The 26,868-nt window shown below is 39.8% G+C and overlaps 1 protein-coding gene across 4 annotated transcripts in view; it reads left to right on the forward strand.

The window, feature by feature from the left end:
- LOC109413960 (protein bric-a-brac 1-like) overlaps positions 1-15,235 on the forward strand; it is a 572,283-nt gene extending 557,048 nt beyond the window's left edge. For 3 of the 4 annotated variants that reach the window (XM_062854100.1, XM_062854103.1, XM_062854102.1), the window contains one exon: positions 59-15,235. In XM_062854100.1, coding sequence (XP_062710084.1) covers positions 59-1,054 — 996 coding nt within the window. In that variant the 3' untranslated portion in view covers positions 1,055-15,235. The remainder of the gene's footprint in view (positions 1-58) is intronic. The other variant, XR_009998083.1, reaches the window with a different exon arrangement.
- Positions 15,236-26,868: the final 11,633 nt, after the last annotated feature.

Raw genomic sequence — 26,868 nt, forward strand, 5'->3', positions numbered from 1 at the left:
CCCCTCAAACCACTAGCCGAAGACCGTATTGCTCTATCTTTCCCCCTTTGCTTTGCAGCCATTTACGTTCCAAGCCGACAATCCTTTAAACTACGCACCCAATGCCAACGGTCAACTGCCAACCGCTGGCGCTGAAGGAATGACACCCGATGCTCTGACGGCCGCAACGGTGGCCGCCGTCCGACAGCAGATGTGCAACATGGTAGCAGCCGCCCAGCACCACCCGGAAGCGGCGGCCAATCTGGTGGGGTTCAACCAGCCCCAGCATCACGCTAATCTCAGTGTCCACCCGTCGGGAAACGCCGGCGGATCTAGCGGTGGTATTCCCGTCCCCAAGGTTGGCTCTCCAGCCGTCACCCACCAAACACACAGTAACAACGGCGGTTCCGGAGGAATCCAAATGCCACGGCTAGGGTCACCGGCCGGATCCAGTATACACTCCAACAAGGATCACGACCTGCACGGTCCACCTGGTCTCAACCCGAGCTCCCATCCGAGCACTTCCTCCGCCGGCGGCAACATCAACAGCAACGCCACCGCAATCAGTAACCGTTCCGAATCGTCACGCAGCAGCAGTGGCAGCAATCATTCGTCCAGCGCCAACCACCACCAGCACCCGTTGGCGCACCTGAACAGCGGTAGCCTCAGCATAACCCGCCTCGGTTCACCGGCCTCGGCGCACGACCTGCGCATGACGACCCCACCGACGGAGGAGAGCCCCCTGGCGTCGCCCATGGGAATGGCCCTGGAACCAGCCGTCAATTTGGCCATTGGCGGAGGTGGCGCCACCGGTGCCGGCGGCCAATCTTCCGACCACCTCGGAATGCCGCCGTACGGCGGTGGTAGTAAATCTTCGTCCCGCGCTGGGTACTCTTCCTCGTCGTCGCCTCCACGGCCGGAGCATCTCTTCCAGGACCAGGACATTGCCGAACTGGTGGCCAACACTAGGGCGGCGGCAGCAGCGGCTGGCGTCGGTGGGGCTGGTAAGGATCACGGTAGGCCGGTGGCGTCGGCTATTAAGGTCGAACCGATGACCGAATGTCGTGGGGATTAGGCGGTGGGAAGGGGTGGGGTAATTTGGGTTTAAGGGGGGTGAGTTAAGTAGGATTTTGTTAGTTTCTCAGTTGAGGGATTTTTTTTAGTCTAATTCGTGTAAATCTTCTAGGTTTAGTATTATTTTTTTTTTTTGTTTTTATTCTGTACGATTCAGCCGCTTTGGTTGGATTCCTTCAAGCTTTCTAATTCAGTTGAAGTAGGAGAGATGATTTCACACATGTTATATTTTGCAATATGTGATATATTTAACTTTACAGTGTAGGAAGGGCGACCTCCGTTTCTATAAGAGGCTAGCGATAGCGGATAGAGGTTTAACGTTTCAGTGGAAGGGTTACTATTTATTATTTCCAATACTGGGACGGGAGATGTGGTAAAGAAGATTGAGGATAGAACTGTAATAATTTTCCAACCGTACTAAACGATAACGCGGAGAAAAAGCGTTAACTAAGGTGTTCAAGAACGACACTAATAACTATGAAACGTGCAATAAGTGAATAAAAATGGAATTTGAACAATGAAGCGTGGAAGTAAAGAAATACGTGGTGTGAAATACGTGTAGACGTTAGGTTTGAATGTGCAAAAGGAAGATCACTGATAATAATGGAAATCATAAGGGTTGGGCGTACCTCGAAAGCTTGAAACACCGTTTGCAGGTCTTAATGCAATCTACTAGTCTTCCATACCTTGTGCATAAGTGGATATAGCCACCATCCTTGAGTCGTTTTCTACTTGCAGAATGAACTAGACTGCGGGTAGTGGAAATACTGGGTCCATAACCTTAAAGATTTTCTTTCAAAACTGCTGTGCTGTGGACGTGATGGTTAGTTTCCAGAGGAATTGTCCGGAAGTGAAAATGAAGCACATGCTATGTGAAAAGATGCAAGGTGTTTTCACGAGAAGGTGAGATTGATCCAAGAGTTCCTTCAAAAGGTCCTTCGAGGGACCAGGAGTTCCTATTGGGATTATACTTTTTGAGATGTTCTAGAGTTCTTCCTGGGGTCCCTTCTTTTGATATTTCACCTGTGTGGGATTCTCCTTTTAAGAGTTCTTCTTTCCGGGATTCCCCCAAGAGATCCGTGTGAGATTCCTACAATAGTTTCATCTAAATTCTTCGAGAAGTTTCTTCTAAGATTCCTACCGAAGTTCCTTCAAGGATTCCTCAAGGAGGCTCTTCTGGTGTTCATCTTTTTGAGGATTTCTCATTCTGAGATTCCTCCAGAAGCCTTTTCTGAGCTCCTCCAAATGCTCCCTTTGGGATTTTCTCTTGAGATTGCAACCCCAAGCAGCACGCATGTCACAAAATGTGTGTTTTGGTAGGATACGAGTCATTTTCTAGTTATTCTGCCTTTTGGTTAGAATTACATGAATGTAGCTCCTGCGCTGATGACACTCCCCTGTGACATGTGTGCTGCTTGGGAAATGAGTTTCATCTAGTATTCCTGCAGGAATTTCACCCGGGATTTCTCCAGAAATTTCTGGAATGCTTCAGCAATTCTTCTAGGATTTCCCTAGGAATCCTTTGTGGGATTCATCCAGACAATCCTTTCCAGATTCCTTCAAGAACTTTTTTCGGGATTCCAAAAAAAATAGGAATCCTTTAGGAACTCTTTTCGGGCTTCCTCCAGAAATTTCTTCCGAAATCCCTTCAGCTGCACTCCTTTATTAACACTTTCCAGGATATATCCAAGAATTCCTTCAGGGATATCTTCTTTATCTTTTTTCAGGATTCATCCAGCAACTATTTCCCGGAGTTCTCGAGGAGTTTCTTGTGAAAACCCTTTAGATCTTTCTGAAATTCTCTCAGATGTTTTTATTTGATACCCTCTAGTGTTTTACGGAATTTCTTAAGAATTTACTATAAAGGGTCCGTTTGAAACTCTTACAGAAGCTCCTGGGCGAGATCTTAAACAATTTCTGAAGACATTCCTTCCGCAGTTCTGTTTCTTTTAGGATTAAATTTATCCAGGAATTCCTTCTAGAGATCCCAGAAAAAAAATCTGCAATTTTTACGAAAGGACTGGAGGGAGAAACTCCTAGTTGAATCCCTGGAGGAACTTTTCTTTAGAAATCTTAGAAGGTGTTCCTGGAGGAATCATCTCGGATAGAATTCCTAAAGGAGTCTTTGGGAGAACTTCTGTAGGAAAAAAGAAGAAATTCACTGAGGAATCTCAGAAAGAACTCCAGGAGGAATGCAAGAAGAAGTTCTGAAAAAAATCAGAAGAAATTCCTGGAGGAATACAAGGAACAGACATATTCACAGATATTTTCATCTAGTGACTGTAGCAAATCAAAGTTTCTCTCTGGACATCAGCTGCACTTTGAACACATTAAATACGAAACCGGCGAAAATTCCGTTTTCACTCGTAGCCACAGCTACTTCTCCTTAAGCTGCTGCCAATGGAAGTTCTGAGTTGGTGCAATTCGTCACCCGAAATGTCTGAGTAGCATCTGAAATAATCTCAAGTGGCCATCAGTCGTAGAAAGAACGACGATAAGATTTGCATTGCTGCAATATTTACTCGAATTGGGTTCAATAATAAATCAAAATAAAAATAAACGTAGAGTTCCCAAAGTTCAATTCACAATGCAGAATACGGTAACTAGTTTGCCGAAGTAGCACGTTACCTCGGTGTTTGGCCAACAGTGTTTGTTGTATGACCGGGTATCAAAGAGCTGCCATATTTCATGGTGGCACCCTGGGAGGAACACCCAGAACCATATTTAAACTAAGGACATTCTTCATTTTCAGTGAATCAAGAGACGCTTAGGAACGCAGACTTTTCCTCTCATAGAGCCACCATGAAATAAGGCGACCCTTAGATTTGGAGTTTCTAGAGAATATCGAAACAATTGTATATGCTACGTCTGCATGAAAACTGGGTTGAAATCCTATACTTTTCAAAAAACATTCAGGCAGCTCAAGGCCGTGCACAGAGGGAAGTTTAGGGCATTTAACCCGACGGAGGCAACTATTTAAAATTCATATGTTATAATTATGTGAGAAAAGCTTGATTGATTAATTGAATAAATCGATCTATGGATTTTTTTTTTCAGGAACTTCTGAAGGATTCCCAGAAGGCACTTCTGGAGGATTCTCAGAGAAACTCTTGAAGGAATCCTAACCAAATATTCCGGAAAATTCTCACAAGGAACTGGAAGGTTTTAACAAGAAGCTCGTGGAGGATTTTCAGAACTATCTTCGGGATCTTCTATAAGGAACACCAGGAAGGCTCCCAGTAGCAACATCTGAAGGATAATCAGAAGAAACTTGGAAGAAACGCAACAAGATTGTGGAGAAATTCATCCAGGAGTTTCTTGTGAAAATCCTTATGATGCTTCTGGAGTTCCTTCGGAAGTTCACTCTGAAACTCTCTCAGATGTTCTTAATTGAAACCCTCTAGTGTTTTACGAAATTCCAGTCGCATGTTTAATGGAATTTCTTATGGGTCCTAGTCTCAAGAGTCGGTATGAAATTCTTCCAAGAGTTTCTTCTAAAATTCTTAAGGAGATCCTGGACGAATTCTTCAACAATTTCTTAAGAGATTCCATCAGCTAATGTTGCTTTTAGGATTAATTTCTCCAGGAACTGCTGCTGGATATTCCAGAAACTACAAATTAATTCCCAGGAGGAACTTTTCTTCATTCAGTCATCAGCAATCATCAATTATTCAAAACCAGTTTTCTTGCTCTAACTCACAAAACAATAATTGAACATGGTTTCACTGTTATTGGTGAGTATAAATTTGAGTCATAAATTTTCATTAACATTGGCTGAGATTTCAGCAAGATCATTGCTTTTGAGTATTTGGTAAACGATGATGGTTTGTTTCCTTTAAAAAATCTTAGTAGTTACTTCTTGAAAATCATAGAAAAAACTATAGGATCAATCATAGAAGGCGCTCCTGGAAGAATCATCTCGGATAGAATTCCTAAAGGAGTTTAAAAATGAACTCTAGGATGAGTTTCAGAAGAACCTTCTGTAGGAAAAGCAGAAGGAATTTACTGATGAATCCCAGAAAGAACTCGTAGCGGAATTCAGGAAAAAGTTCTGGAAAAAAATCAGAAGGAATTCCTGGAGGAATACAAGCAGCAGGCATATTCACAGGTATTTTCATTTACTGACTGTAGTCTACTCAGTAGCAAATCAGAGTTTCTCTCTGAACATCAGCTGCACTTTCTCCGAACGTACCTTAACTTGTCTCATAATAGCATAGCAACGTGTAGTACAGTTGATTACCATCAACTCTGCTCATATGACTTTTTTTCATTGCGTACTCCGCTTTTGACAATAGCGGAATTGTTCGAATGCCACTGCCCTAACCTACCAAAATTTAGTTTATACTCCCAGTCGTAGTGGCTTCTCCTTAAGCTACCGCCAATAAAAGTTTTGAGTTTGTGCAATTCGTCACACGAAATCCCTGAATAGCATCTGGAATCAATTTAAGTGGCTAATGACCGGGATAAGCTGTCGTATTTCAAGGGGGCTGCCTGGGATGAACATCTAGAACCTCAACAAAACTAAAGTTTTACTTCATGTCCAGTGGATCGAGAGCAGGGATGCCATATATACAGATTTATCTGTATTATACAGATTTTTGAGCATCTGTACAGATTGCATTTATATGAAATACAGATTTTCCATTTGTATAGGATACAGATTTTTTACCTAAATTTTGTATGGGATACAGATTTTTGAACGAGTGATACAGAAAATCCTCTGGCATCGTTGATCGAGAGAAGCTCAGAAGCGCTGAGTTTTCCTCTCATGGAGCCACCATAAAATAAGCTGGGCGCCCTTTGATTTAGAGTTTCCATAAAATATCAAAACAATTGTATATGTTGAATCTACATGTAAGGTTGGTTTAAATCCTACTTTCCATAATGCATTCAGGCTACTATTTAGAGTCAATAGTTATGTGAGAGGCTTGATTGATTGATTAATTCGATCTGGGGACATTTTCAGAAAATTCTGAAGGATTCCAAGAAGGAACTATCACAGGATTCCCAACTAACAATCACTCATTTTACAAGCACCTTTACGACGAATTGATTCAGCATGATGCTGAATAACATTTGGATAATTTTCAGGCACAACCTTTGTTCGGGTTTTGTTCACACAAATTTGGAGAAACTATAAAGCATAGTGTTCTGTACCAACTGAACTGTTTGTTGTTTAATCGTTTTACAATTATATAGTAAAGCTGTTATTCAGCTTAAGCAAAAATGATTAAAAATTAAAAAACATGCAAAAATGTTCAATTTCCACGGGAGTTTATGACTGGAACTCAATGCTGTGAACAAATATTGTGAAATAGTAGCTACACATAAATTTACCTAAATCCAGATTTGAACTCGAGACCCGTCGATTGCCAGCCGCATGCCTTCCTATCTGCGCCATCCTAGAGATGGTGAATTGCAGCGCTCAAACCAAAACATAAACTTCACGTGGTTTAATAATGATCAGACTACGGCTCCTATTCAGCAGTGGTGAATTAGCACAACATTATGGTTAACGACTGAACAACAGATTAATTCAGCTGTTGTTCAGTAAAAAACACGTGTTTTTCATCATGTACTCTGAGTCGAAGTATGATGAAACGAAAGCGCTTATGTGACTTGTGAAAAACACATTATACAGATTCATGTCCTAATTTTTACATGAACTTAACAAGAAGCAGAAAAAAGTCTTGTTAAGCTATGCTGTAAAGGAATTACTGCGAGTCGAATAAAAATCTTATTAAACGTTTGAAAAGTGTTTTAAATTATCATTGTTATTACCAATACGAAAAGTTGAACATTGGCTACTTTTTCTAATGAAAAAGCATTTGTACAGTAATGTGTACAGCATAATTTTAGTTCAGCTAAAATTACTATTATAAAGCAACAATTCAGCATGCATGCTTGTTTACGGCTGGCAATTGTTAGTTGGGTTCTCAGAAGAAACTTTTGAAGGAACTCTTGGGAGAATTTCCAGAACTATCTGCTTAAGATTTTTCTAAAGAACGCCAGGAAGGCTCCCAGTAGGAACTTCTGGCGAGTTTTCGGAAGAAACTGCTAAAGAATTTGTAGAAGGTACTGCACCAGTATTTCCAGAAGAAGTTCATGTAATATTCCTAAGTAGAAGAAATCTATGGAGTATTCCCAGAGGGAACACTTGGAATAAACGCAACAAGATCGTGGAGAAATTCCAAAGACGATTATAAAGGGAATCCAACAACAGCTCTCGAAAGTATTCAAGGTAGAAGTTCCAGAAGGAACTGCTGCTCAAGTACCAAAATAAACACCTGTAAGAAATTCTTGGACGAGTCTCAGAAGGGTTCCCAGGAAGAAACCAAGAAGGATGATCCCCCAATTTGTGGATGAATATCAGAAAAAAACCACATAGGAAGTACTGGATAAAACCTCGGAGGAACTCCTGTAGAAATTTCAGCAGCAGGAACATCTTGGTGAGTCTCAGAAGAAACTCTTGGAAGAATTTCAAGAGGATCTCTTCCTTCAAACCCACCATGAGTTCCTCAATGGTTTCCGATTCCGGGAGCTCCTGAAGGAGTTCTCATAAGAAACTTCAGCATATGGATTTATATCAGCCCAACTAACAATTGCAAGTCACAAACAAGCAAGCTTGCTGAATTGTTGCTTAATAATGGTAATGATAGCTGAACTAAAATTATGCTCTACACATTACTGTTTAAATGATTTTTCAATTGAGAAAGGAGTCAATGTTCGACTTCCTCATTGGTATCAACAATGATAAATTAAAACACTTTTCAAAAGTTTAACAAATATTTTATTCGACAAGCATTGATTCCTTAATAAAAGAGTTTAACAAAACATTTGTCTGCATCTTATTAAGCTGATGTATCGATAAGCATATGCTCTTGAACAATGTGCTTTTTACTTGTCAAATAAACGCCTTCAGCCCGTCATAGTTTGACTCGGAACTTTGTTTGGATTATGGGATAAATCATGGCTAAAACGGTTTAGACAACCAAATTATTGAATAATCAATATTTTAAACGAATCACATAAAACAGAATAGAATTATGTAGTTTAACATTGAGTGCCAAGAGACGTAATCAACGTTAAAATGAGGCATTTATTTATTATTATTAGTCTGTAACAAGATATCTTGTACCTTGATTATTATATTTTTTTATCTTCCGCAGCCGTTAGATTGTACGAGACGCTTGGATCGATGCATTTGACATTTCGTTACTGTCGTGTTGACTGAATATTGTTCCCACAGTCACCTAAATAACCAAACAGCATTCAGAAATCGACACATTCAAAGTATCCCTCAACATCCTTATGCACTATTTATTGAACGTAATATCAAGATTCCATGACAAAATCATAAATAAAAAAAATGCTTAACGGATCTTCGACTGAGCATGAGTAGATTACCTGAACAGATGCTATGAATGCACCATGTCCAAGACCATACCGCGCCACATATTGTCATACATTTTTAAAGATCAATATTTAACCATAAAAATAGAAACATATTCATATCGCAATTAGTACGTCTGGAAACAATATCTTCAATAAGGACCAACACTTTTTGGCCGCATTCGATACAATGCGATAAAATACTGACAGCGAAATCAGAATGGAAAACACGTGTTTTTGGCTGAACAGTGTTGAAGTATAAGGCGTTGTTCAGTTGATTACCACGTGCTGTGATAATTCACCACTTCAGACTCTAGTTTAATTTAAAAATAGGCCTATCTGTCCGAAGATAAGCACAGTAGTAGAATTAAAAGGAATTTGCTCGTCCTTTCTAGTTTTTCTTTAAAAGAGTTATTCATTTTTTATTTTCTTTTGCAAAAGTAAAGTATTAGTGAAGTGTTTTTAAATTAAACTAGAGTCTGAAGTAACAAGTTCTACTAAAAGCTCTAAAGTAATAGTAAAGTGAAGATGGCAACCAAGCCAAAGTCAGAGCCGAATAAGTTCATCGAGTTGAAGAAGACCATCGCAGGATTACACAAGGATATCGCGTTTCTCAAGAAGTGTATAGAGTACAGGCTTACTCCCGTAAGTCACAAGGTAAAAGTTAAAACAGCCACAAACCCCAACATAGTAAAGACACTTGAACAAACACTCATCAAAGAAAGCATCAAAAAACTACACAGCAAGATCAACATGAAAACTTTGGAATGTTATTCTCTCCATTTAAAGTTAGCGAAAGATTATCCTGAATCTTTCCCTAATTTTCTAACAAAAGTAAAAGTTGCAGAATTTTGTGAATCAGAAAGAAAAAGGAAATTACTAGATAAAAAACTTAAAGCATTAAAGATGCAAAATCCGAAGTTTACATGTTCTTCTACACAACCACAAAACACAACACAAGAACTAACTGGGTTAGTTGTCAATCGCTCTTCCGAACAGTTTACGGAAGAACAGTTGACCCTTCTCAACAAAGGTCTTAACTACGCAGTACACTCTAAACCAGATTCAACACAAACCATAATCGACATTGAAACAGCTATCAACACGAACAATTTACAGACACCACAGATTCAAGAAATCAGAACACAAACAGGTAACACTATTCAAAACACACAACAAAACAAATTGAACAAAGAACACCTGAAAGAACAACGAATAATCAAAGAACTTAACCAGAAACCAGTTTTCTATCTGAAAGCTGACAAAGGAAACAAAACAGTAATCATGAACAAAGAGGACTATGATGAAATAATGAATAACAAGATTCAAAATGGACCTTACCGAAAACAACGTACTGATCCTCTTCCAGGATTAGTAAGACGTGTTGACAAAACTCTCAAAGAGTCTACACCAGTTTTAGGAAGCGTCATTAAAAGCCTGAAAGAATCTAACCCTTCATTGCCAAGAATAAAAGGACTTCCCAAAGTTCATAAACCTGGAAATGAAATGCGTGAGATTGTTTCAGCCATTGGTTCACCTACACACAAAATTGCCAAATATTTAGTACAAGAATTCCAAAACATGCCTAAAAAATTTCACAGTAGATCTGTCAAGAATTCCGAACAATTCACAGAACTAGTACAGAATTTATCCGTTAACGACGATGAAATTTTAGTTTCATTCGACGTTAAATCACTATTTCCAAGCATTCCAGTTAAAGAGGCCATTAACCTACTAGAAGATTGGCTTCTGAACCAGTATGAAGATTCAAATTCAGATTGGATTAAGAAAGTTCGTACATACATCAAATTAACCAAACTTTGTATGGAAGAAAATTATTTTTCGTTCAGAAATGAAACCTACAAACAACTTAATGGTGCCCCCATGGGCAATCCACTTTCTCCATTTTTAAGTGAAATTTTTATGGCAAATTTGGAAAAACGCTTAGAAAACAACAAACAGCTTCCTGAAGTCTGGTGGAGATACGTTGACGACGTGTTTAGCATTGTTAAGAAACATCTTTTACCTGAAATCTTGAACAATATCAATAATGCACACAAAAACATCGAATTCACTTGTGAAATTGAACAGAACAACCAACTACCATTTTTGGACATACTCATCGTAAAACAAGAATCAACACTTTCCTTCGAAATTTACAGAAAACCGACACACACTCAACGCACTATTCCAAATTCATCAAATCACTCACATCAACACAAAATTGCATCCTTCAATCACATGATACACCGAATGCAGACACTTCCACTTAGTGAAACAGGAAAAACGAAAGAACTTAATTACATTTTCGAAACAGCACAGTTGAACGGTTACACAAAACAAACAATACAACAGATCATCAACAAAAAGACACAACAACAATACAGACGTTCTTTGACTACACTGACACGGACAGAACCTACACTTAAACGGATAACTGTGAACTACAACAATGACACCAAAAAACTCCGACCTATTCTCAGAAAGTTTGGTTTTGAATTAGTTTTCACAAGCAAAGCTAACCAACTTCAAACTCTCTTAGGATCTACGAAAGACCCGTTGGACAACTTAACAAAATCTGGTGTTTACAAAGTAACATGTAATCACTGTGACAAAATATACATAGGACAAACAAAACGCACACTCAACACACGATTCAAAGAACACATAACGGAAGTATCAAAAGCACACAAAGACACAGACAAGGGACTCATTCATCATTTTAAATCTAAAGTTGCTGAACATATTTTCAATGAAGGACATTTTATGAATACTTCAAATATTAAACTCTTACGACACATTACAAACCCATGGAAACTTGATGTTGTAGAAAGTTTAGAAATTTACAAACAAAACAATAAAAAACTACTTAACAAGGATCAGGGCAATGGGTACACGTGGCTGTTTAAATTTTTACCTAACACACACAAAACATTACACAATACACAAAACACAAATTGACTACCTACCAAATCGGCAGGAAAAAATAACACAACAAACACCAATTGACTACCTACCAAATCGGTAGGAATTTTCCTAGCTTTAGGTATCTTATTGACACCCTGTTTTCTAACAGGCAGATACACCCCCTTTTTTACAAATATGTACCTACAATTTTGTACCTACATTTTTATACCTACACTTTTACCCACACACGTACCTACACATACACTCCTAGTATAAATACCACAACGAATGCGAGGTTTTCTTCAGTCGAGCACTTGACACTGAAGAAGTCTGTAAGTCACAGACGAAATAGGCCTATCTGTCCGAAGATAAGCACAGTAGTAGAATTAAAAGGAATTTGCTCGTCCTTTCTAGTTTTTCTTTAAAAGAGTTATTCATTTTTTATTTTCTTTTGCAAAAGTAAAGTATTAGTGAAGTGTTTTTAAATTAAACTAGAGTCTGAAGTAACAAGTTCTACTAAAAGCTCTAAAGTAATAGTAAAATTCACCACTGCTGAACACAAGTTCAGGAGTGATCATTATTGAGTCATGGGAAGATTATATTTTGCTTTGGGTGCTGCATCTCACCATCTCTAGGATGGCGCAGATAGGAAGGCATGCGGCTGGCAATCGACAGGTCTCGAGTTCTAATCCGGATTTAGGTAATTTTATATGTAATTCTTATTTCATAATAGGTGTTCCCAACATGAGAGCAAATAATTACTCTCGTGAGAGTTTAACATTTTTGCATTTTATTTATTTTCAGTCATTTTAGCCAAAGCTGAATAACAACTTTCCTGTACATTTGTAAAACGCTTTGAACAACAAAAAATAAGTTGGTGCACAACATGATGCTTTATAACTTCTCCAAATTTGTGTGAATAAAACCCGAACATAGGTTGTACGTGAAAATAATTCAAATGTTATTCAACATTATGCAGAATTAATTCGTCATAATGGTGCCTGTTAAATAAGTGATTGTTAGTTGGGAGAAGCAGCTCCTGAAGAAATCCCATAAATTTACTAGCAAACTTCCCATTGAATTCCAAGAGAAAACCAAGTGGAACGTGGTGAAAATGTTTTGTCAGCGTCAGTTGAAAAACCATAAATGTAAACTCTGAACCAGAATGTCCTGATAAAACAGTTTAGTTTGGGCTGAAAGTCACTATAATAAAGTAATAATAATGCGATTAAAAACATAGCTGTTCCAAAAACATGAAAGGCCTGAAGCTATTACATGGTAAACGATTATTTTGAAAACTCGTTTTCGCTCTTGTTGTACATTCGCTAACTACCAAGCACAGTGTGATTAGTATTAGGTGATTCCCTCCTATGACGATGGACATATCTGCAATGGTACACTGGGTCTTCGAATTATATCTATTTGCCTTATGCCCTATAGGTTTCACATTAAGTTGTACTTCATTTCTAGTGGTTCGAGAAGCATTCAGAAGCACTCCGTGTTCCTCCCATGGAGCCACCACAGAGAAACAAACGTCACACTCTACTCTCACTTCTTCAACCCCCTTTCCAAACGTGGTTTCCCATATTTGGTGCTCACATATCGCTTTTGCTTCTGTTTGAAGTTTGCTCACTACCGCCATCTAGTTGTTGCTCGGTCAAGCACAGTATAATTAGTTTTGGGCGGTTACGTTTTTGTGACGATGTATTAAACTGGAATGCGTTCCTAGAACTCTTGGACCGTCTGTTCCTCTGTGGAGCCACCATGCAATATGGCGACCCTTATATCTGGAGTTTCCGGGGGTACCGATACATATGCATAAAAAACTGGTTCAAAAACAATGTTTGTAATGCTCAGTGCTCTGGAATAATTTTAAAAATCAATTCAAAGTGACTATGTAAGCGATTCAATTCCATACCAGAGCTGGCAAGCAGTCATGAATTTGTCATTAGAATGTATTAATATAAAAAAAAGCCTTTCCAAAATTGATTTTAAGATATAATTTTTTTTTTATTGGAAAATACGGCTGATACATTTCAGACGATTCTCGACAAACCATTTATATTATGCTCAAATCCTTAAGGTTTCCATTATTATACAGATGAAATTTTGCAAATTGTTAAAAAACACACTTCCTGAAAACGAACGACGCAAGCACTTTGAAAACATAACACATTCAAACTCAAGAAAACATTAATGTACAAAGCAAAAACATTTTATGACTTGTCGCGTGAGAACAAAAAACTCACTCCGCAGCAGCTAAGCTTGCGAATGATAGGAATAAACAAGCGCGACATAGAGTTGAGACAAAAAAAAAACATACATATATTTAATGAAATTGCCTTCTTGTCATGTGGAAACACAACCTCCATAAGTAAAATTTATATAGTCGAAAACAAAACAAAAAATGAATCAACATTTTTAGGCAAAAAATCTAAACAAAATTTTTAAAACCGTTAGCGAAAAATACAACGTTTGGCCAAGAGTGTATTTTTCCGGAGAAACCAAGCGTAATGCGTCTTTTGTGTTAGCGATTGTTGACGACTTTTTCGATTGTTCCGTTTGACTATCATTTTTATTGTGAGATCATCAGTTTATGTCCCTGAAGAACAAAGAGAGGTGCATCGTCCATCCAGCTCAAACATTTCGGCACTAAACCAAGCATGTGTCTGACACAAGAGGAGAGAACGAGAGAAAAAAAGGCAAAAGGGCTACGAGACACTTATATTTTTCTAACACCGGTTAACTACACAAAACGTTTCGGACATGATACAACAAATTTCGGCGAAAAGTAACAAATTCAGTTGAATTAAATAATTTTAGGCAAAGAAAAACTTTTAGACTAGCAAAAACAAAAAAAGATAAAATCATTGTAACGTTTCGGCCAATGTGTTCAAAAAATGAGAAGCAAAATTTAAAGGATACAAAAAGAGAATAAAGAAAATATATTTAAATTAAATTAAAAGAAAACAAAAATTTAGAGAAAAAGTGCCTTCCACCCCTTTTTATGAGAAGAAATTTAATATATAAATTACTTTTAAAAAACGACGAAAAGAACAGAGCGAACCGATAGAGACAACAAAACAAAAAAAGTCAAGGAGACATGCATAAACTGTTTTTAAAACTTTGAAAGAAACTTTCGGAAATTTGAACGTTTTGCAACGTTGTTGTTTTTCTAATTTTTATATTTTGATCGAGTGACGGCAACTGGCAAAGAACTTGTCATGTACCTTGTTTATTCTGTTTTTATTGGAGGAAAAAGATTATTTTCAAGATGAGAGGTTGTGTCATTTCAAAACTATTTTTTCTATGTGTGCACTGTGTAATCAAATGACAGGAAAGAGCTGCTATCAATGAAAACCACAAAATGCTTTCACATCACACAAAACAAAAACATCCTCGAATCGATGCGGAATAAATTGTAAATGCACCTGCAAGTCCACTATGAACAAACAATACAATGAAATAACCCAGCGCAAGACAAACACAGCAACAAGCTTACAACATTCTCTCAACTCACTTTGATCAACAAACAACCGAAATAAATAGATATCAACAAAAGAAGAAAAAAAAAACAAATATTGATGTACTATAGCATAAAATACAAAACTAAAACTGACATACTGCAAATGGAAATATTCACCGAATCCGAAAATCAACTCATAGTAGTGACCGCAAACCAGAGCAGCGCCGAGATTCATGGTATTATACATTCTTCAGGAAACATTATTTAATACTACTAATTGGAAACGAACGATAAACATTAAAGCAAAAGTTATTCAACTGAGTCTATGATTGTGTAAGATATGAAGCATGCAAAGAAAAGTGAGTAAAATGTATTAATGCAGAGCGCAAGTATGCGTTTTTAACCACGAGTACAGAATTTTGAGTGTAAATCGGAATCTTCTCCGTCATGAAACCGATCATATAAATCCACCTGTTTTCGGTACACGATTCCTGTTGATTATGTTTTTTCCAATGATCTCAACCCACTTCAGTTCAACTCGAAATCAACTCATAAGAAAATAGTTACCTCGGTTACATCGCCCTATCAGACAGCAGTTGAACTTTCTTAGCATACAAATCACTTACGTAGACCGAGAATTGAAATCCAAAACAAATAAAACAAGAGATGGATAAGTCTAACTAGCTAAACTCTTATGTGTATGTGTAAAGTGGTATAAGGATACTTAAAAGAATAAAAAAAAGTAAAAAAAAACTCAAAATAGCAAAACACATGTAAACATTCGTTTGCGATCGAAACACGATGAAAACCATTGAAATAGCTCATGCAAACAATTCAATCGCAATCATGCATTTACCTTGTAATGTCTTGTTTGACAGAGCTGGCAGAGAGCTGTCAGAGTTGCTTTTGGGGTTTAAGTTCGTATAATGAATAAAAAGCATTCCAAAAAGCAGACAAAATCAAAGCAACCATTTTTTGGTTACGGGAAATGCGCAGCAGATCAATGCACAACAAACTTATTTTACACACAAATCTGTTTCATATAGGCTATGTATTATTTGTCAAACTTTTCCTGTACAGATGCGAAGCATAAAATAGAATTTAAACAAAAGAAAAATCAACCAAGATGCAATAGGTTTTTTGTTGAAAAGAAGAAAATTCACTCTGTACATTATTTTTAAACTAATCAAACTTACCGAACCCTGTAATTTATTAAAGTTTAACATAACCAGTACTTTTAAGTAAGCTAAATAGAAAAAAAACCTAATTAGAAGAAACAATAGACAAAAACTCTGTAAAACTTTCCACGCTCAGCTCTACTGTTTTTAATTTATTACACCATGTATTCTACAAATGTTTTAGCATATGCCAATCGCATAAACAATACCGACTAGAGATAAAGATGAGTTTATTTTCCTGGTTTTTTAGTTTTAGGAACTGCCTATCTAGCTCATTTATTAGTTGAAGACAGCGCAAATCGGATTCTTTCGTTCACCGTGAGAATCAGTACATTAGAGAAAAAAAACAAGAGACATTCACAAGCTATTAAAAGTATGTGAACTGAAGAGAAAAGATTCAACCACTCACAGAAAATAAAACACACACACACTCACACACAAACAGGTAGTGATGCAAACCAAACAAAAAAAAATGCGATAAAATATAACGAATGGATTAAAAGAAGAATAAACAACTAAATCGGATCCCAACAGAAAGAAGAACAGAAACGCAAACAATTTATCAAATAATCATTAGTTGGCTATTTGTCACAGTGTACCAATTTATTCGATATGGAATATAGTTTAAAATAATGCAAAAAAATGGACTAGTGGTTTCGATAGTCAATGCGCAAGTGAAATATCACAATCCTCTTTTTAATATTAGGCTGAACAAATTTTGATTTTCTCTTATGTCAACCTACCCCCATTCATTTAGGGTAATTTTCCAATTGTTGCACGGCTAAAAACTCTCCTATTGTTGCACACTCCATGTTATTCTTATGAGGTGTCTGTTGCAAACACCAGCTTAGCAGGGTTGTTATCCGGCATTCTTGCAACATGCTCTGACCACCGTATCCTTCCGGCTTTGAACACTTTCTGGATGCTGGGTTCGCCATAAAGTGCAGCGAGCTCGTGGTTAATCCTTCTCCGCCGCACACCGTTCTCCTGCACACCGCCGAAGATCGTCCTTAGCACTCGTCGCTCGAAAACTCCGAGTGCTTGCAGGTCCTCTCCGAGCATGGTCCATGTCTCGTGCCCGTAGAGGACCACCGGTCTTATTAGCGTTTTGTACATGTTGCATTTGGTGCGTGGGTGAATCTTTTTCGACCGCAGTTTCTTCTGGAGCCCGTAATAGGCCCGACTTCCGCTGATGATGCGCCTCCGAATTTCACGGCTCACGTTGTTGTCAGCCGTTAGTAAGGATCCGAGGTAGACGAATTCCTCCACCACCTCGAAAGTATCCCCGTCTATCGTAACACTACTACCCAGACGGATCCGGTCGTGTTCGGTTCCGCCTACCAGCATGTACTTTGTTTTTGAGGTATTCACCACCAGTCCGACCTGTGCTGCTTCGCGTTTCAGGCGGGTGTACAGCTGTGTCACCGTTCCAAATGTTCTGGCAATAATGTCCATGTCGTTCGCAAAGCACACAAATTGTCCGGATTTTGTGAAAATCGTTCCCCGGCTGTTGAGCCCGGCTCGTCGCATCACACCTTCCAGAGCGATGTTGAAGAGTAGGCATGAGAGTCCATCACATTGTCGCAGTCCCCGGCGAGATTCGAATGAACTGGATAGTTCACCTGAAATCCTTACGCAGTTTTGCACGTCCATCGTTGCTTTAATCAGTCTAGTCAGCTTCCCAGGAAAGCCGTTTTCGTCCATGATTCTCCATAGCTCTGCGCGGTCGATACTGTCGTATGCCGCTTTGAAGTCGATGAACAGGTGATGCGTTGGGACCTGGTATTCGCGGCATTTTTGGAGGATTTGCCGTACGGTAAAGATCTGGTCCGTTGTCGACCGGCCGTCGATGAAGCCGGCTTGATAACTTCCCACGAACTCATTTGTTTTAGATGACAGACGACGGAAGATGATCTGGGATAGCACTTTGTAGGCAGCATTCAAAATAGTGATCGTCCTGAAGTTCTCACATTCCAAATGGTCGCCTTTCTTGTGAATGGGGCAGATTACCCCTTCCTTCCACTCCTCCGGTAGCTGTTCGGTTTCCCAGATCCTGACTATCAGCCGATGCAGACAGGTGGCCAACTTTTCTGGGCCCATCTTGATGAGTTCAGCTGCGATACCATCCTTGCCAGCTGCTTTGTTGGTTTTGAGCTGGCGAATGGCATCCTTAACTTCCCTCAGCGTGGGAGTTGGTTCATTTCCGTCCTCCGCTGCACTGGCGTCGTCGTTTCCTCCGTTGCCGTGGACTCCCGTGCCTACGTTCTCCACGCCATTCAGGTGCTACTTTCGATCACCTCACGTCCGTCCGTCAAGAGGCCTCCGTATTTATCCCTGCATAAAGACGCGGCACGAAGTCGCCCGAGCAAGAGAAAATATCAAGAGCATAAGAAAATATGTTATTTTGGCATAATAACTCAATAATAGAATCAGTAGTTTTTAAGTTATTAAGATAACATATTATGTTATAAACTTGTCTGTCATAAGCAGGGATGCCATATATACAGATATATCTGTATTATACAGATTTTTGGGTGTCCATACAGATTTCGTTTTATATGGAATACAGATTTTTATGCTAGAGGAGCCAATTTATTTTTGTATGGGATACAGATTTTTCACTCAAATTTTGTATGAGATACAGATTTTTGAAAATAGCGATACAGATATTTAAAAAAAATCATCTGGCATCCCTGGTCATAAGCGGCAAAATAACAATATCGCATTTAGTTCACCACTGGACTATCGCACTAGTTTTCATGAGTGCGAAAACGCAAATAAAAGTGCGCGATTGCATCCAATCAACTTGGTGTCTTCAGAGCACTTATTCAGCATACATCGAAGAAATAGTGCGCCGAAGACATCAATTTGAGTTGATGCAATCGCGCAGTTTTATTTAAATTTTCGCACTTATGAAGACTCAGTGCGCAGTCCAGTGGCGAACTAAATGCGGTATAACAAAAAAATGTTCCTGAAAGACCAGTTTAATAACATGTTTTGTTATATTTAATAACAACTTCATAACAGTGAATTTTAAAACTTGTTTTTGTTGTGTTATTGTTCATCGCATATTTGTACCGTCTCAACAGTAGAATAATAACTAAACTTGTCCTACTACAAAATCAGTTATTGAAATATTATTGATGGAAGTATCCTGTTATGTATGTTATCCTTAATATTCATGTAGCTCTTTTATATCAGTGTACTACTGATCTAGATGAAACATCTAAATAAGATAAGTTCAGTTTTTTATCCGCCATGTTTGGAAAACATTGTAACTTTTTTATCTCGCAATTGTTTTAATCGTTAATAAATGTAATCGCGATCGAAAGTAAATTCGCGACGTTTTATTTCTACCGGAAAACTCCCACATACACGACAAATTTGGTGTCAGAAGTGGGATCGTCGAGTTTTCGCCGCGGTTCGAAATCGAAAGTACGGACAAAACGCATTCTTCCCCACGAGATGCAAAATGGCGCACGAGAACGCCGAACTGCTAGGCCAGCTCTCAGCGATGATTGCCGATGCACTCAGGGCCTCGATCGGAAGCGTCATTCAACAAGTGAACAATGGAGCCCAAAACGCAACGAATAGCACTGCCGCTCCCATTCCGAAAATCCCTGCTTTTTCGATGTCCGAGTACCGTCCTTCAGATGAATCATCCGTAGCCGATTATTTTAGTCGATTCAAGTGGGCATTGGAGCTAAGCCAGATACCCCAGGCTCAGTATGCCAACTACGCCCGAGTTCATATGGGAGCGGAGCTGAACAGTGCTTTGAAGTTCTTGGTGAGCCCGGAAGATCCAGCGGACATCGAATTCGACGAGCTGCAGACGACGTTGATCAACCACTTCGATCGGAAGAAGAACAAATACGTCGAAAGCATCAAATTTAGGCAGATAATTCAGCAAAAGGGCGAATCGGTGGCACAGTTTGTCCTTCGATTGAGGCAAGGTGCTGCGGACTGCGAATACGGAGATTTTCTGGACCGTATGTTGACTGAGCAACTCCTGCACGGTCTGGAAGCTCGTGAGATGTGCGACGAAATTATAGCGAAGGAGCCAGCTACATTCAAAGAAGCCTACGAGATTGCCTACACCCTCGAAGCGACCCGCAATACGGCGCGGGAAGTGAATACCGGTGCAACATCCGCGGTGCCGGAAGGAGCTAATAAATTGGGATACGAAAGCTTGAGGACAAGAAAGAAGTCGACGTTCAACCAACCGAAGAATTCCCGTAGTGATCAACGAACGAGCAATCAGTTCACCAACGAAGCAGGACCTTGTAAAGGATGCGGAGGACAGCACCTTCGCAGTCAGTGTCGCTTTCGCGATGTTAGATGCCACAACTGCAACATCAAGGGACACATTGCCAAAGTGTGTCGGTCGAGATCAGCTTATCAGGAGGCATCAACTGATCAGGTGGAATCACAGGAGCTACCCCCAACGGAAATCGACATCGTGCAGTCGCTGAGCCAAGTCCACGACATAGCATCCACGGGAAAGAAGATGGTCGACGTTCGAATCGACGGCCGTGCCTTACGCATGGAACTGGACACTGGAGCGCCCTGCGGAATAATCGCCGAATCCAAACTACGACACATCAAGCCGAATTACTCGTTATCGAAAACGGACAGACAGTTTTCGAGCTACACCGGGCATCCTATCAATTGCCTAGGACGTATTCCGGTCAATGTAACTGTTGGAACTACAAACCGCCGGTTGAATCTATATGTCGTAGCCGGGGAGTCTGACTCACTCTTCGGTCGTGAGTGGATTTCTCAATTCGTTGATCAGATCAACTTGAATCGGCTGTTTTCTGAACCGGTCAACTCGATCAGCAACTCTGGCCTGACAGCGGACCAAACTACTCGTCTCACGGCTCTGCTAGATAGCTTCGAAGATGTGTTTAGTGATGTTCCAGGGAAATTGGTTGGCCCCCCAGCCAAGGTTCATCTGAAACCTAATGTATCTCCTGTTTTTGTGAAGGCCCGAGATGTGCCTCATGCGCTGCGTGAACGATACGCAGCTGAAATCGACAAAAAACTGGCGTCAGGATTCTTCAAGCGAGTGGAATACTCCGAGTGGTCATCCCCAACCCACATCGTCGTTAAGAAAAATGGAGATTTGCGGATCACCGGAAACTACAAACCGACCATCAACCCAAGAATGGTAGTAGACGAACATCCCATACCGAAAATAGAAACGATTTTCAATAAAATGAACGGTGCTACAATGTTTTGTCATCTGGACGTGACCGACGCCTATACTCACCTGCCAATCGACGAGGAGTTCAGTCACACACTGACTCTGAACACAGCGACACACGGGCTCATCAGGCCCACCCGAGCCGTATACGGAGCGGCAAACATCCCTGCAATTTGGCAACGCCGCATGGAGTCAGTCCTCCAAGGGTTGGACGATGTCGTCGTCAGCTTCTATGATGATATCATCGTGTTCGCAAAAGATTTTGAAAGTTTGCTTCAAGCGCTGAGGGTCACACTGGACAGGTTGAGACGTAGTGGATTGCATCTGAACCGAGCGAAATGCGTTTTCGCTACATCATCCCTTGATTGTTTGGGTCACAAGATAGATCGTCATGGATTGCACAAATCGGACAAGCACGTTGAAGCCATTCGTGATGCACCTCGCCCGGCGACACCGGAGGAACTGCAGCTTTTCCTAGGTAAGGCCACCTATTACAATGCTTTTATACCTAACCTCTCCGAAAGAGCAAGAATTCTACGCGATATGCTCCTAGCTGATTCATTCGATTGGTCACCCGAGGCCGATCAGGCCTATTTGGACCTGAAGGAAGTGTTGACATCGCCCCAAATTCTAATGCAGTACGATCCTACACTACCGCTGGTTCTGGCTACGGATGCTAGCAAAACCGGTCTTGGGGCCGTGTTATCACACCGCTTGAGCGACGGATTGGAACGACCGATTGCTTATGCTAGCACAACCATGTCGGCTACAGAACAACGATACCCCCAAATAGACAAGGAGGCACTCGCTATAGTGTGGGCGGTGAAGAAATTCTTCCACTATTTGTACGCCAGAAAGTTCACTCTAATCACGGATCACAAGCCGCTGTCACAGATCCTGCACCCTGAAAAATCACTTCCTTCGTTGTGTATCAGTCGGATGGCGAATTACGCAGATTATCTGGCACATTTTGACTTCGACATAGTGTACAAGCCAACAAAGCAGCATACGAACGCCGATTATTGCTCCCGCATACCCAGCAAGCCGATGCCATCCGAAATCAACAGCCTTAACTTGCAGGAAGGAGGAAGTATGGAGGACGAATTCGACGGTTTTGCCCTACATCAAATTCAGCAGCTACCTGTTCGAGCGGAACATATTGCCCGGGAAACGCGTAGAGATAAGCATCTTGGGGAAATCGTTCAAGCACTGGAAATGGGACGCAACCTCTCGAAATGTGGATACAAGTCCCCCGAAGATAAGTACACTCTAGCAGCGAATTGCCTACACTTCGAACACCGAGTAGTCATCCCACCGTCCCTCAGACAGCCGATTTTGAACGACCTACATACTGCTCACCTGGGTGTCGTTAAAATGAAGAGTCTGGCACGGTCTTTCGTCTACTGGCCAGGTATCGACTCGGACATAGAGAAAACCGTCCGATCCTGCTGTGACTGTGCCCGAGAAGCACCGGCACCTCCAAAATTCAACCGACATCACTGGGAGTATCCGAAGGGCCCGTGGGAGCGTGTTCATATTGATTACGCGGGTCCGGTGGCAGATATGATGCTTCTCATAATCGTCGATGCCTACAGCAAGTGGGTTGAAGTTAAGGTTACTCCTACATCAACAACAACTGCAACGATCGGTATTCTCGATGAACTTTTTTCGGCCTACGGAGCACCGACAACGCTGGTTTCGGACAACGGCCCGCAGTTTACCGCTGCGGAATTCAAGCACTTTCTTCAGGTGAGTGGAGTTAAATATCACAAGCTGTCTGCACCCTATCATCCGGCCACCAATGGCCAAGCAGAGCGATACGTCCAAACTGTGAAGCAGGCTCTCAAGTCCATGGGCACCACTCGGAACACATTGAAGAGAGACATCAACGAGTTTCTTCGACAATATCGGAAGGCGGCTCACTCCGAAACTGCTGAGTCACCCGCCAAGCTGTTCCTGGGACGCAATATACGGACGCGACTGGATTTGGTGAGACCACTGGATATCAGCTCAAGAATCACGGAAAAGCAACAGGCGAATTTCGACCCGTTGTTTCGATCTTTCACTCCCGGGCAGAAGATCTATTTTCTCTCCGGAAATTCGCGGATGGATAAATGGATTTCTGGAACTATTTCCGAATGTTTGGGAGATTTGCACTATAAGATCGACTATCGCGGAAAACAAATCAAGCGACACGTTGATCAAATTCGACGTTTCAGTGACAATGATCAAAACAACGGACCACCACCCACTCCACCCACTGCAGAACCAAAGTCATTGCGAGAGGAAGGTCAGCCGCTGCCACGGGTGCGTTACATGGAAATACGATGACGTCACAGAACCAGTCATCCGATTCGGTGGTCAGCGACTCGCGAGGCGGCTTGGTCAGCGATGAATCTTCGATGGTACATGATTCTTCAGGTGGCGCTTTTTCAACACCGTGTGCTTCTCCAGACATATTGAGCTTCTCGAGAATTTTGAGCATTTCGACAAGTTTCTCTCCGACCTCTAGGTTGCGCGCCAGGGTATAATGTGTGTTGGGCACTTTGCGACGATTAACTCAAATCCGCACACCAGCGCACAATTTGCGCGCCGATTGCCTATGCGCCAAGTTTTTCACTAGCCAAATCACTATTAATCAGTGGTTTAATGAAGTAAAAGTGTTGTTACCGTCAATAATATCTTTGTTGTACATTATTTCCAGGCATAAGGAAGTTCACCCGAATACAAATTGAGATGTAGCTAAGCATTAGCAAACAACATCAATACACTTAGTACTGTCGTTTTATGTTGTAGCTTTAATGTACTCTGACTTCAGCTTGACATATGAAAACATGACAATGCATCTGACTCTAATGTTACATTAGCATCTAATGTCATACTGATGTAAAACGATGTGTATATGAGCATCAAGATACATAAAAAAACGTTAGGATCTGATGTTACATCAAAATGTAACGTCATGCTGATGTAAAAAGACGTACTCATGAGCATCAAGATACATCCGAAAACATTAAGTTCTGATGTTACATCAAATTGTAACGTCATGCTGATGTATAATGATGCAAGTATAAACATCAAGAAACATTCAAAGACATTAGGCTCTAATGTTACATTTAAAAGTAACGTCATGTAATGTAAACCGATGTTCTCATAAACATCAAGATACATCTAAAAACGTTAGATTCTAATGTTACATTATGAGCTAATGTCGTACTGATGTTGAACGCTTTACTCTTTAAAAATCAAGGATATTAGATTTAGACGCTCCCTGATGTCTCCTACATCAGGATTACATTGCGATTTAGATGTGTTTATGCAAGGTAGCATACATCAGAAAATCAAATGTTTTTGATGTCATGAACAATACCCAGAACATCACAACCTGATGTTTTCAGACATTTCTTGATGTGCAAAAACATTAGATTTCAATGTTTACAGAAGTTTTTTAATGTGCAAAAACATAAGACTTAAACGTTTTCTGATGTATGTTGATGTATGTAAACATTAGATGCAAACGATATTCTAATGTTTTACGATGTAAAAAACGTTACCTCTAGACGTTTACAAATGCAGATACATCTGAAAACGTTGGGTTCTAATGTTAAATTCTAACCCTAATTTCGTACTGATGTTGAACGACGTATTCATAAAAATTAGGAAACAACCAAAAACGTTTACTTCTAATGTTACATTAACAGCAAACGTCATGTCATGTCATGTCGTTATGTGCATAAACATCAAAATGCATTCAAAAACGTTATCTTCTAATCTTACATTATACGCCAACGTCATGCTTAAGTAAATTGAAGTACGTAAAAACATCGAAATAAACGGGGTGACATCAGATTCTAACGTTGAATCACGAAGATATCAATCGATAACGAACATGGTTCTCAAATTATTTAAAGGGAAGTGTCGGCTCGTGTATTGCGCATATCAAAAATTCTGATATGCATTTTTTGAAGAGGGTTACCGGACCACATGGTGGTGACCCTCTTTGGGCCTAATGTGCCCCTTTAGCAAACGGTAAAGACAACACCTCAAAATTAAAGGTAACATGTGAGGACATTAGAAAAACGTCAGAATATAATGTTTCTGTACATGAACAAACATTTGAAAACGACTAGATGTTACGTTTTTTACATCGAAAAACATTAGAATAACGTTCGAATCTAACGTTTACATACATCAGCATACATCAGAAAACATTTAAATCTAATGTTTTTTCACATCTAAAAACATATGAAAACATCAGGTTCTGATGTTCAGGGTAATATTCTTGACATCAAAAAACGATTGGTTTCCTGATGTATACATTATGTTACCTTGCATAAACACATCTAAATCGCAATGTATTCTAACGTTCAACATCAGAAAACATTCAAAACATCTGAGAACATCAAAAATACATGCGAATCGCATGTTTCTGTGCGTCAAAAAAAACATATAAAAACGTCTAGATTTGACGTTTTGTACATTGCAAAACATCAGAAAAAACGTTGGAATGTAACGTTTTCATACATCAATATACATCAGGGAACGTCTGAATCTATTGTTTTATACATCAACATACATCAGAAAAACGTTTGAATCTTACGTTTTTGTACATCAAAAAACATCTGAAAACGTCAGGTTTTGATGTTCTGGATAATATTCTTGACATCATAAAACATTTGATTTCCTGATGTATACATTATGTTACCTTGCATAAACACATCTAAATCGTAATGTATTCTAATGTTCAACGACAGAAGTACATTAAAACTTGATGTTGATGTACACATCAAAATTAAATGTCAGGCTAATGCAAATTTTTATTCGGGCAATGTTTTAGACAATAAATGGAACCGAACCCTAAGAGAGATAGAGCTCTTGGCGCGAACCATTTTGACACTTGTTTATTTACATTTTGTATGGCGCACAACCCGGCGCATGGGCTGTCGGCGCACGAGTTGTTGGCCGGTATGCGGATTTCAGAAAAGATTCGGAATACAGTCGAGACAATCAGATCCCCTTGCCCTGCGTCGTTCGGAGAGGCTTCGCCGGCCTCCGTTGAGGTTCTCCCCGTAGAGGGGAAGAAATGTTATGTATGTTATCCTTAATATTCATGTAGCTCTTTTATATCAGTGTACTACTGATCTAGATGAAACATCTAAATAAGATAAGTTCAGTTTTTTATCCGCCATGTTTGGAAAACATTGTAACTTTTTTATCTCGCAATTGTTTTAATCGTTAATAAATGTAATCGCGATCGAAAGTAAATTCGCGACGTTTTATTTCTACCGGAAAACTCCCACATACACGACATATCCCAAAAACTTGATCATAACAAAATAAGATTGCCCAACAAAACATATTATAGAAAAGTAATACACAGCTAGCCGCGTTCGGTAATTTTTACCGAAATCTCAACAGCTGAACGTTCGGTAATGTTTTTTTACCGAAATTCTGTAAAAATTACCAAATTTCGGTAAAATGTTATCGTTTATCTGTCAAATTTTAACGAAATTCGGTAAACGTCACCGAATTTTTTCCGGTAAAAAACTTAACGGTTGAGATTTCGGTAAAATATTACCGAAGTCGGTGATTTTTGCTAAGTGTGTACATTGATAAGTTAATTATAACAAATTATGTTACAAAAACAGGCTATGTAATTCTGTTGT

This window comes from Aedes albopictus, chromosome 2 (genome assembly GCF_035046485.1).
Source record: "Aedes albopictus strain Foshan chromosome 2, AalbF5, whole genome shotgun sequence".
Lineage (NCBI taxonomy): Eukaryota > Metazoa > Arthropoda > Insecta > Diptera > Culicidae > Aedes > Aedes albopictus.